This window comes from Panthera uncia, chromosome E1, assembly GCF_023721935.1.
Source record: "Panthera uncia isolate 11264 chromosome E1, Puncia_PCG_1.0, whole genome shotgun sequence".
Classification (NCBI taxonomy): Eukaryota; Metazoa; Chordata; class Mammalia; order Carnivora; family Felidae; genus Panthera; species Panthera uncia.
In genome coordinates, this window is record NC_064814.1 from 34,422,721 (window position 1) to 34,435,706 (window position 12,986).

At 40.7% G+C, this 12,986-nt stretch overlaps 1 protein-coding gene across 1 annotated transcript in view; it reads left to right on the plus strand.

Annotated features, from left to right (window-relative positions):
• Window positions 1-4,503: 4,503 nt before the first annotated feature.
• Window positions 4,504-12,986, plus strand: part of APPBP2 (amyloid beta precursor protein binding protein 2) — a 52,324-nt gene continuing 43,841 nt past the window's right edge. Inside the window, exon 1 of the mRNA XM_049637840.1 lies at window positions 4,504-4,963. Coding sequence (XP_049493797.1) covers window positions 4,826-4,963 — 138 coding nt within the window. The 5' untranslated portion in view covers window positions 4,504-4,825. The remainder of the gene's footprint in view (window positions 4,964-12,986) is intronic.

The window sequence follows — 12,986 nt, forward strand, 5'->3', positions numbered from 1 at the left end:
TTTGAAAATTTGAGTGTAAAATAAATATTTTACAAAGCAGCAAATTGTGTGGTTCGCCCCCCCCCCCCCAAAGAGAGGTAGGAAGGCCATTTATCAATCTAATTACCAAATGTTCACTTTATGTCTGCTAGTGCACCAAGACATAAGGCTTTGTATCTGAAACACACACTATTTATGGTCCAGTCCTCAAGATGTTAATGAGCACTGTGGGGAGATAAGGCATCCATGCATGATATAATTGATGTAAGACATCATTATAAGAGATGTTACAGGGTAGATTATAATGTGATCTCTTAGTTTTTTCTCTTCTCTGGAATACACAGTCTTCCTTTCTTTTTATATACTCTCTTGTCTTCAACTATCATAAACAATCATCAAGATTTTTTTTTCCCACACTTGAAACCTTTCCCAAGTCTGCCTTTGTATCTTATAGATATATCATACTTTAAAAGTCCAAAACTGGACCTAAGCTCTTCAGTATGTTGTTAAGCTCAGTAAATGTGTTCACCGTACATTTTGTCATCTAAGGTAAAAATATGTATATTTTTTGTATATTTAACTAAAATGTTCAGTGGGGCATTAGAGGTGAATGGGATCACTCAGGTAGGATAATGGCATTTCTCTAGGATGGCTCAAGAGTTATTACTATATCACTTACCTTGTTCCTATTTCTACCTCATTGAAAAAGCTAAAACTTTTCACTGTCACTATTGAAGAACTACGATTTTCACTCTTTTCCATGTGTTTTTTACATTCTGATAATTAGGAGATTTCCCCCAAATTCGTGGTGTAGTGTCATGGCAAAATGAACTTACTTATAATTGTTCAAATGAATCTATTCAAATGTTCTTTTCCTATGAATTTCATTGCAACTAAAAATACTTTGAGAACTGACCTACATTGGAACCGTTATAGCATTACTATATCCCAAACCAACTCAGTATCTCTTTAGTACTCCCACAATGTCCTGTGCAAACTATCACAGTATTTCTCACACTGTATTATTATGTGTCTGTCTTTCCAAGAATGATCTGTAAGCCTTTATTCCATACAATGGACCAGCATCAGCAGCATAAGTTTTCTAGGGATATGGGTAATAGTACAGAGGAATGAGAATTGGGCCGAATCTCCTATCTGCATTATTTTCCCAAATAACAAGAACTTGTTGACAAACCCTTGCTCTGTTCTTCGGTGGCTGCAAGTTACATGACCTAGTCATTTTGCCTCTATGATGTGTGATGTCATAGGTGTGCCTTGACAATCTTATTTCTGAGGTCCATGTGATTTTTGGTCTGTGGCTAACGGGTGTTGAATATGTGGATTTAGACTTGGAGGGTTCTGAAAAAGATTCTTCAAATTTAGGACAAAAATCATTGTCTCTATGCTGATACTCTATGGTTGGACAATTCATCAGAAAGTTAAGATTGTCTAGCATGGGTTGTGAATTGTATCATTTCATGAATGCATTTATATCCTTAGTAATACGTAGCCCTGCAAGGGAATAGGTTCAATATGCAGTCTAAGGTGATGCGTTCCTGAACTTTAGGGGACTGGAATGGGGTGTTCCAGTGATCTACTATAGCATAATAAACCACCCAACCTTAGTGGTATATTAACAATCACTTTATTATGCTCCTGTGGTTGAGGAACTCAGAGCAGAACAGGGATGCTTGTCTCAGCTCCATGGTGCTTAAGCCCTCATCTGGGAACACTGGCTTAGGGTGACTCAAATGTCTTGGGAGTTGGAATCATCTGGAAGCTTCTTCACTGAAATAACTGGCACCTGAGCTGGGATGACTCAAAAGTTGTACTCACCTGGAATTGTTGACTGGAGCACTTACGCATAGCATCTCCATGTGGCTTGGGTTTTTTGAGAGCATGGTTGCCTCATGGTAGTTCCTCTTTTTAATATGGTGGCTCAGGAATCCAAAAATTAGTATTCCAGAGAATAAAGTGGACTCTGTATGGCTTTTTCTGACCTAGTATCACTTCTGCTGAACTTTCCTTGTTGAAGCAGACACAATCTAACCACATTCAAAAGGAAGGTACTTAGACCCCACAACTCGATTAAGGGAGTAATTGCAATTTAAAAATGGTCACGATGTAGATTGCCTCTTAGGATTCTTTTTGGACCAGGTTCATGCCTCATATAGCTTTGTATGCTAGAAAGACTTCTGCCAAATTTGAGGCTACCAAGGCTTAAAGATGGATTTGGTGCACTGTAGAGGTAACTTCATGATAAAAGGGACATCTGTCCATCAAATGTATAGGTGGTCATGACAAATTAGTAGGCCTCTTCTGTATTCTACCCTCCTATAGCTAAGAGTGCATGATTCTGGACCTTCTGGCTCTTCCATCATTGATGATTTCTGTCTTCTTTCTGACACATAAATCTGATCCTTTTACTTCCCTGTTTACAATCCTTTAAGGATTTCCTATTATCTCTAAGATAAAGTCCCAGTCCATTAGCATTACATATAAGCCCCTTTATGATCTGGCCCTGACCACTGAAAACTCAGATGCTATGCTATTGCACAATATATGGCAAGACACTATTTATATAATTATTGAGTTCAAATCCAAGTTCTGCTGGGACTCATTAATTTCCTAGGCACAAGGGAGAACCGTTCTTCCCTCAGTTGATGGTAGTGTACAAGAAAAATAGCCTAGTTTCCACTGGTTTCTTTGTTAAGCCAGTTCTTGAGGGCCCAAACCTGCAGATGGGTCTAGTTCTGGAGTCAATGCTCCCCTTTGATGCTTAGTCCTTTGTACAGATGCCAGCTATTGGTCCTGATTCCTCCAACCCTCATGTTGAATTGTTTCTTGGGGGTCCTGTCCTTTCAGGCAATCTGTCACCCTTGGTCAGGGCTTCCCAGTCCATCAAACACATTTTAATAACTTTCAATCTTAAAACAATGAAGAAGGGATCAAGAGGCCTGTTTGTCCATTGAGACCCCTCTGTCTATATACATTTTTGATGTCTAACTCTGCCCAGCAGCATCTAAGGTCCATATAGCAATCAATAAATGTGTCTGACACAGCTCAATCTTTTTATAGGACTTGAGCCCAGGTCTTGATTCAGTCAAAATTTCCTAGAACATCTGCATTCAATTTCAGGGCATTCATGGATCTGTTGAGGTAAGATTGCTGGATAAAATACAGATGCCTAGTCGAATGTGAATTTCAGGTGAACAATGAATAATTTTTTAGTATAAGTATGTCCCATGCAACATTTGCATGGATAATATACGGATAATTATACATTTTTGTGGAAAAAGGTCCAAACAGCCTCAAAAGATGTAAGAACTCCTGATGCAGAATTTGTTGGAAGAAACTGATGTGCTAGAGTGACTTGAAATGGGTGCGTAAAACTACTGTACACAACATACTTATATTAAAAGCCATTCAATGTTTATCTGAAATTAAAATGTAACTGGGCATTTATATATTTTTTCTACTTGCTCAGTCTGCAACCCTACCTTATGGCCAACCAGAGCTTTCCTAGATTCATGGATTATAGAACTGGTATAGACTGAGAAAAGAACTGTGTTTCTTTTTTGCCAAATTATTTAGACATTTAACATAGAAATACCAAGGTGAACTCCAAGAACCACTTCCAATTCCTTTAGCTCTAAATGTCAGGACATATTATCATTATTGTCTCCAAGTTTTGCATTGTTATAAAGTGACTATGAAACAGTGTCATCAATTACGGCCAGTAACTTCCTTGTTAAATTCCTAGAGCAGAAAGATATTGCATAAAGTTGTTGAGATGGCCGACTTGGAAAATTAAGTTACATAAATAGCAGATGTTCAGGCTGAGTAAGGAAGGGAGCTGAAACAAGTTTTCTCAATTATTCAACAATCCCCTGAGGCTGGGACTAGAATTATGGGAGAAAATTGAAATCTTGATTTCTATCTCACCATTGACCCCTGACACAGCCAGCAATTAGCCCTTTTTCTCTCACCACTATTTGTAATTCCATAATCAGGCTAACCTTCCTACCAAATTCTTCTACAGCAGGAAGGAGTTTTCTTCTTATTTTTTGTTTGTAAGTTTTCTTTGGAAAAAGAAAATATTGTAAAAAGTTCAAAAATGCAAGTGGTTAGTTATACAATGACCTATGCCGACACTTAGTTCCTGGACCGAAGGTTCGTAAGTTGGCTTAAGGACCCGAATCTAAAGAAGGGTGTTGAGACCCATGTGAATTCCCTGAATGCCTAATTTTCAGTGTGCAGATACTGTGCACTTTTGTGAAGGATCCAAACTTTTACCTGAGCCGCGATACGGTCCATGCCTAGGAACTGCCGTGGCACGACTGACGCGCCCGTGTAATCGGGAACGCTAGAGCGTTACTCGTCTTAGTGTAAAAAGTCCACCCCCACCCACCCAATTGCGGCCCCTTCGGAAAGTACGTTCTCTGCGAAAAGAACCACCACTCTTTTCTTCCCAAGTTTTCCGCCTGCCGCATCCCTTCCCTCCGGCGCGTCAGCGTGCGCTGACGTCATGACGCCGCACACGCAGCCCCGCCCCTGCAGAGCTCGGTGCTGGGACGGAACCCGGGTTTCTCTCAAACCCGGAATGTGAGGCCTGGGCTTGGCTCTCCCTGGACCCGTGCGCCGCTGTTTACCCGGGCCTGGGTGCGCCGCTGCTGCCCTACAGCTCGCCCCGAAGGAGCCAGGGTGGCCGTGCGCTTCTGCCGTGTGCCCGCGTGGCTGCCGCCGCCCGTCCGAATCCTCCGGGGCCGCAGAGGAGTTCGCTACGGAGGGAGGCGGGGGCCTTCGGGAGGAGGAGGCGGAGGAGGCGGAGGAGGAGGGAAGGAAGATGGCGGCCGTGGAACTAGAGTGGATCCCAGAGACTCTGTATAACACCGCCATCTCCGCTGTCGTGGACAACTACATCCGTTCCCGCCGAGACATCCGCTCCTTGCCCGAGAACATCCAATTCGATGTTTACTACAAGGTACGCACCGTAGGCCTGCTCTCCGCTCCCCTGCTGCAACCCCTAGGGCCGCACCCCCTTCCACGTCTGCGAGCCCCCGCAGTTAACCCCTCACCCCTCGTAGCAGGATCGCCTCCCCAGACATCTGGCGCGGTCTCGTGGTTGCCAGGATAGGAATACTCTGTCTCCATATCCTCTGTCTCTCAAGTTCTTGGGCCTTGACTGGTATCTCTTCCTAATGAATCTTTCCCCGTATTTTGGTGTTCCCTCCAACACCGTGCCCCCGACCCCCATAGGCCTTTTGCTTGGACTTCCTCTATTGCTCCCCTGTCCCACTCAGTTCTTTACTTCTAACCTGTGTCTTCAGAATATTTTCTCCCTTTTTACCCATATTAAGTGTCAGCATCAGCTGAACTTTTTGCTCTGCTCTTATCCCCCCTTCCTACTTACTTTCTCCTCTTGCCAAGCATTTTTTTTTTTTCTGCTTCGTGTTCGTTTCGCCTTTCGTGTTCTTCCTTCCTAATTGAGAGGGAGATGAGGAATTAGTAGAAGTAGTTGTCTGCTTTATTGGCATTTTTTTTTAAACTTTGGTTTTTTGTTTATACTTGGGGTTGAATTGGAGATTTTGTTAATATGTGAGTGGTGGTGAACTATTTGAAAGGAAGGGGGAAAATCTTTCCTGAAAGAAAAAATACTTTAGAATTTAAGTTACGTTCATGTATTTGAAAGTTGCAATCTTGCCGCATTCCTAAATAGCTGCCCCTCAGAAATGTGAACAAAAAGTCTCCCAAGTCACTCTCCAAGGAGTTTCAGGGGTAAATGTCTTAGACTTGGACAGTTTTTGCAGTGTTCAGAGAGGGAGGAGATACTTTACGGACTCGGAGCCTCCCTTTTCCTCTCCCCCTACATTTGAAAGTGAACAGTGGATTTATTATTCAGTCCTCACTGCCTTGAATCTGCGTAGATAACCCCTACTTGCCAGTAGCCACCCGTGCAAAATGTGACCAGAAGTGGAATATGACTTATTTTTTAGATCTTAAATACTTCCTCTTGATTACTAAGTTGGCAGAACACAGTGTAAATTGATATTTAACAGATGTGTATATTCTTATGTATGTATGAGGTTTTATGGCAGTTGTTTTATTGGGAAGATTGCCCACCTTCTCCACCCCACAATATTTTTTCAGAAAGCAACTGACTTGCTACATTCTACTCAAGCCAGCTGCTTTACACCAATTCTAATAATTAAAATGCCCCCCCCCCATAAATATTTGGAGAGGATTTATTTTGGTTATTCATTTTATTATTTGGGCCCCTAAAGTAAAGAAAGCCTCCATTCATTCAAATCCCTTTGATACATTGATTTGCTTTTGTGTATATCTAAGGAAACTTTGTATATTTGAGATCCATTCCTCCCAAGGAAGGGTGAGTTTAGATTTGTCTTTCTCAACCTGGGAAACTACAGCTTTGTGTGTATGCTTACTCTGTCCATTTTATTAAATTTTATGTAATCTTTTACACTCCGTAGAGGAGAACGTTGGAAATTCAAGCTAAGTACATTTAGTAGTTGAATTCCCTCAAAATACTTGAACATCTTTTAGTAACTTGTGCTTCTAATTGAAGCCTTTCATTTGAAGATTATTATTAGTATAAACAGATGCTGCTTTTGCCACATTTTCTGTTTCAAATAGTTAACAAAGTTTTAATATTGTTTCTTTTTGGTACACTTTTACTTCTAAATAGTTGTATGTATCTTAGAGTATGGCATTGCGCTAAAGTGAAGGAAGGTATTTAATGTGTTCCTGGAACTGTGCTAAGTGCTTTTACACGTCTGGTTTAATCCTCACAATTAAACTGTAGAGTAAGGTATAACCCTGTATTAAGGGTGAGAAAGTTAAGTAATTTAATCAAGGTCTAATATTTAGTATTTAGTTCCTACCTATCCTGCCTTCTTGCTCGAGAAGATTTTGCATTTTGAGGTAATCGATTATTTCATGAAAGACGTTTATAGAACTAATTCCCTGGACTTGAATCTTTGATAGAAATATAAGGAACTTTTCTTGCTTTAAACCACCGTTTTGGTACATAAATATAAAATGCTTTTTAAGCATTTTAATGCATATAAATATAAGATACCCCTTGCCCAGTTTTTGAGCATTTTAAGAGATTGCTTATAGTTTCCAATTTTATCCAATTTAGAGCCAAGGAGAAATTCATAATCAGATTCCTTCAGCAGTCCCAACTTCCATCAATAGGCATAGTTATAGACAAAATCATAGTATTTGTGGAACCAAAAAAATACCCAATTCCCCTTGATCGTTGTAGTCCAGTGTCACTGTTAATTTTTGTGAGTAGCTTCAGGCAAAGGCACAGTCATAAAGCTTTAGGAGATGGGGTAATGGAATGGAATGGAAGGTGAAGTAGGCATGCTGACTTTTCCCTAAGTAAGGAAAGGAAGGGAGAAATATGTTGATATGTACAAAGGGTAAAGTGTGAAGGGATTTTTTTTTTTTTTTTAATGTTTACTTACTTTTGAGAGAGAGAGACATAGTATGAGCAGGGGAGGGGCAAAGAGAGAGGGAGACACAGACTCTGAAGCAGGCTCCAGGCTCTGGGCTCTCGGCACAGAGCCCGACGCAGGGCTCAAACTCATGGACCGCGAGATCATGACCTGAGCCAAAGTTGGAAGCCCAACCGACTGAGCCACCCAAGCACCCCAGGATTTTTTTTTTAAAGCATGGACGACATTAGAATATATTGGCTGAATTTATTGGCTGAAAATGGAATGAGAGTTTAATTGTATAAGTTAGGTGGGAAATGAATTATGGAGTGGAGACCTGGAACAAGAGAATTAATTAATGAGTCTTGCCTCTTCCTTCATGTGTAAATTAAGGTATGGGTCTTAAATTGTAGTTGGAGAAAGAGTACTTTTTTCTCTAAGATCAAATGGAACAAGTTAGGGACTTCAGGTGTCAGCATAGCTAAGTTTGCAAAGAATGGTTATCCTGAATAAGGAGGTAAGATCATCTGCTGAGAGTAAGGGATAGGAGTGGTGTGGTTTCAATGTAGGGAAGCTAAACTGAAGTTGGAAGTGGCTGTTGATGTATATGGGAAGGGAAGTTTATTAACAATTTGTTTTAAAAAGTGACAGGTGGAGGAGCGCCTGGGTGGCTCAATCGGTTAAGCTTCTGATTTCATCTCAGGTCATGATCTTGTAGTTGGTGAGTTTGAGCCCCACATCGGGCTCTGTACTGACAGCTCTGAGCCTGAAGCCACTTCAGATTCTGTATCTCCCTCTCTCTCTGCCCCTCCCCCTGCTCATGCCCTGTCTCTCTCTGTCTCAAAAATAAATAAACATTAGAAAATATATTTTTTTGGGGGCGCCTGGGTGGCGCAATCGGTTGGGCGTCCGACTTCAGCCCGGTCACGATCTCGCAGTCCGTGAGTTCGAGCCCCGCGTCAGGCTCTGGGCTGATGGCTCAGAGCCTGGAGCCTGTTTCCGATTCTGTGTCTCCCTCTCTCTCTGCCCCTCCCCCGTTCATGCTCTGTCTCTCTCTGTCCCAAAAATAAATAAATGTTGAAAAAAAAAATTAAAAAAAAAAAAGAAAATATATTTTTTTAAAGTGACAGGTGGAAAAAAATAATAAAAATTTTAAAAACTTTTAAAAAGTCACAGGTGGTATAGATGGGTCAATAAAAATCCATATGTTGTAAAATAATGTCTTTGAATCTGTATAGCTTTTAACCAGGAGTGCTCAACCATTTAGGTATAGAAATGGAAAGATAAATAGAAGGAATTGTAAAGCTGTGTACCAAGTGAAAGCAAATATAGAGTGAAGGGCTGGGTTTTTAAAGAATGAAGTTTAGGATCTTTTTAACTGCTGACTGGTCTGTTTTGTGTCCTATTCCAATTACAAAATTGGCCATAGAGTTAAGTTTTGGCTAGGTGAGGTGTTTCAGTAATGTGTTCTGTTTATTTATTTTTAATTTTTTTTAATTTAAAAAAAGTTTATTTTATTTTATTTTTGAGAGACAGAGAGAGACAGCATGAGTTGGGGAGGAGCAGAGAGAGAGGGAGACACAGAATCCGAAGCAGGCTCCAGGCTCTGAGCTGTCAGCACAGAGCCCAATGCGGGGGCTCAAACTCACAAACTGTGAGATCATGACCTGAGCCACAGTCAGACGCCTAACCAACTGAGCCACCCAGGCGCCCATAATTTTTTTTGTTGTTTTTTAATTTGAGAGAGAGCATGCAAGTGGGGCTGAAAGGGGAGGGGGAGAGACAGAGAGACAGACAGAGAATCTTAAGCAGACTCCACAGAGCATGAAGTCCTGACACAGGGTTCAATCCCATGACCCTGGGATCATGACCTGAGCTGAAATGAAGAGTCTGATGCTCAATTGGTTGAGACACCCAGGCGCCCCAGTGTGTTCTATTTATTATTTTTAGGTTTTTTTTAAGTTTATTTTTGAGAGAGAGAAAGAGAGCGTATAAGCAGGGGAGAGGCTGAGGAGGTGGGGGACAGAGGATCCGAAGAAGGCTGGGCTGACAGCAGAGAGCCTGATGGAAGGCTTGAACTCCCAACGGCAAGATCACAACCTGAGCCAAAGTCAGATGCGTAACTGACTGAGCCACCCAGGTGCCCCAATTTATTATTTTTAGTCTTAACTTCAATGATTTTGGCTTTGTCTCATGCAGAAAACTGTACAAATTAATGCCTTTACTTGGTATTAGAGTCAATTTTTTCTTTTTCTATGTATATTTCTGTTGTATAGCTATATAAAGCCTCAACTAATATCCTTGGTACTCTTTTAAAATTGGCTGGTAACAAATTGAAAAAAAAATTCTTGCAACATATTTGACAGCCAAAGAATTAATAATCTTTTCATATAATGAGCTCTTGGTATTAATAAATTGAGAGCTAAAAACTTTATGGGGGAAGGGCATAAAGAACATAAATAGCCCAACATACCATGTATCTCTGGATGGTAAGGTAGTATGTTATAATGTCAGCTCATCTCAATTTAAGCTGTGAATTCATCTGATATATGAATCAGATGCTCAAAACTTTACCAGTACAGGAAAGTGACTAAATATGAAGTTCATCTGGAGAAATTGCTTACATGAGAATAAAGGAGTCAAAGAAATTTCCAAGATGCACAATATTTAGGAGACATATACATTATAATGTAGTCCAGTGCATTAGAAAGCTACATATTTTATTTATTTGAGAGAGAGGGTGTGTGTGTGCGCGCATGTGCACACAAAAGCAGGGGAAGGGAGAGGGAGAGAATCTCAAGTAAGCTGCCATGCCTAGCACAGAGCCTGACGTGGGGCTCCATCTCTTGATCCTGAGATCATGACCTGAGCCGAAATCAAGAGTCAGATGCTTAACCAACTGAATCACTCAGGCACCTTAGAAAGCTACATATTTTAAAACTGTGTAGCATTGGCACAAGAACAGCAGAGAGATAAATTGATTCATAGAACATAGTAGGCAGTCTAAATAGAAGTGAAAGCACATTTAAGAATTTGTTAAACGATATGGGGCGCCTGGGTGGCTCAGTTGGTTGAGTGGCCGACTTCAGCTCAGGTCATGATCTCATAGTTTGTGGGTTCAAGCCCTGCGTTGGGCTCTGTGCTGACAGCTCAGAGCCTGGAGCCTACTTCAGATGCTGTATGTCCCTCTCTCTCTGCCCCTTCCCACCTCCTGCTTGTGCGCGCGTGCGCACACACACACTCTCAAAATTAAAATAAACATTAAAACAAAATTTCAAAAAGAATTTGTTAAATGATTAAGTAAAGAGACAATGCTATATTTTAATTTTTTTAAGTTTATTTATTTTGGGAGAGAGAGAGCGAGCAGAGAGGGACAGAGAGAGAAGAAGAGAGAGAATCCCAAGCAGGCTACATACTGTCAAAACAGAACCTGACTCAGAGCTTGAACTCACAAACCATGAGATCATGACCTGAGCCGAAATCAAGAGTTGGACATTTAACTGATTGAACCACCCAGGCAGGCACCCCAGAGACAATGCTATATTTTAATGCTTTATTTACTTTTGAGAGAGAGAGCATGCCTGCAAGCGAGCAAGGAAGGGGCAGAGAGAGAGGGAGACACAGAATCTGGAGCAGACTCCAGGCTCTGAGCTGCACTTAACTAACTGAGACACCCAGGTGCCCCAACAGTGCTGTATTTTAATTGGGGAAAATATTTTTGAGACAGAAAGAGACAGGGCATGAACGGGGGAGGGTCAGAGAGAGAGGGAGACAGAATCCGAAGCAGGCTCCAGGCTCTGAGCTGTCAGCACAGAGCCCAATGCGGGGCTCGAACTCACGGACCGTGAGATCATGACCTGAGCCGAAGTCGGACGCTCAACCGACTGAGCCACCCAGGTGCCTTAATTGGGGAAAATAAAATACATTGGGCAGCTAGCTGTTTGGGGGAATATATTCACACTATATATTAAAATGACTTCCAGGTGTATTAAAGATTTAAGTATGGCAGATGAAATCATATAAGTATCAGAATAAATTATTGGGCCATTATTCTGTTGTGGGAAATGACTGAAATTTCTTCTTTGAAGAAATTATTAAGGTGCTTTACAAATGTAAAGAATGTCAAACATTATAGGGGCACCGGCTGGCTCAGTCAGTTAAACATTCGATTCTTGATTTCAGCTCAGGTCATGATCTCAAGGTTTGTGGGATTGAGCCCCAAGTGATTCTCTCCCTCTCTTTCTGCCCCTCACCTCACTCGCATGTGCATGTGCGCTGTCTCTCTCTCTCTCTGAAAATAAACATAAAAAATAAATAAGTAAATTTAAAAAGTCAAACATTATAAAAATAAGTAACGTAAAAGATGAAGTCCTACGTTACTCATTTTGCCGACACTGTGATGCCATCTTGGCATGGAGAAGGCTTTTCTAAGCGTGAAACCAGAACCTAGAAGGAAAAAAATCAATACTTCTAAGTACATTAAAAAAGTAGGAAAAAATGTAAGCATTTTTAAAGACTATGGAAACGACAGCATTTGACACATGGGTTATATTTTTTCTTCTTTTTTTTTTTAATGTTTATTTATTTTTGAGAGAGCAAGAGATAGCTTAAGCAGTATGGTAGGGGCAGAGAGAGAGAGGGAGACAGAGAATCCCAAGCACTGTCATAACAGAGCCTGATGCAGGGCTCAAACCCACAAACTGTGAGATCATGACCTGAGCCAAAATCAAGAGTTTGGATGCTTAACTGACTGAGCCATGTAGGTGCCGTGCCCCCTCCTGTTTTTTCTTTTTAATGTTTATAAGGGGTGTATTTTCTAATTGAGAAAGATGTAATACTAATCAGTATGTGAAGAATAACCAACTCATTTCCAGAAGACCTGAACAGCCAGCTCATACAAGAGGAAGATATGAATGGCCAGTAAACATCAAAAGATGCTCAACTGAAATGCAGAATCAAGCCAAAGCAATCACAAGGAACAAGAAAAAAATCTGGAGGACTCACACTACCAAGTATCAAGCTGTAGCAATTAAGATTAATATGGCATTGGCACATGGATAGACAAATAGATTGATGGAATAAAACAGTCCAGAAACAGACTGATATGTATACTGTCACATGATTTATGATAAAAGTAACACAGTGGTACAGCGGGGAAAGGAAAGTCAAATAAATGGTGCTGGTCAATTAGATATCCATATAGGAGGAAAAGTATCATGATTTTACCTTACCACCATATGCAGTGATCATTTTTGGATGGTTTGCTGACCTAAATTTGGAAAACAATTCTCACTATGTCAACAAAGATATATTTACAAAATGGCCCAAACATCAGGATAATTCCATAAATTGGATTATGTTAAGATTAAGAACATGTATTCATTAAAAGATACCATTAAGATCATGAAGAACCAAGCACAGAGTGGGAGAAGTGGGAGAAGATGCTTGAAGGACATATGCCTGATCAAAGACTCATCCTGCATCTAATATTAATACACCCCCTTTTTTTTAATGGGAAAAGAACTTGAATAGGCACCTAAAAAG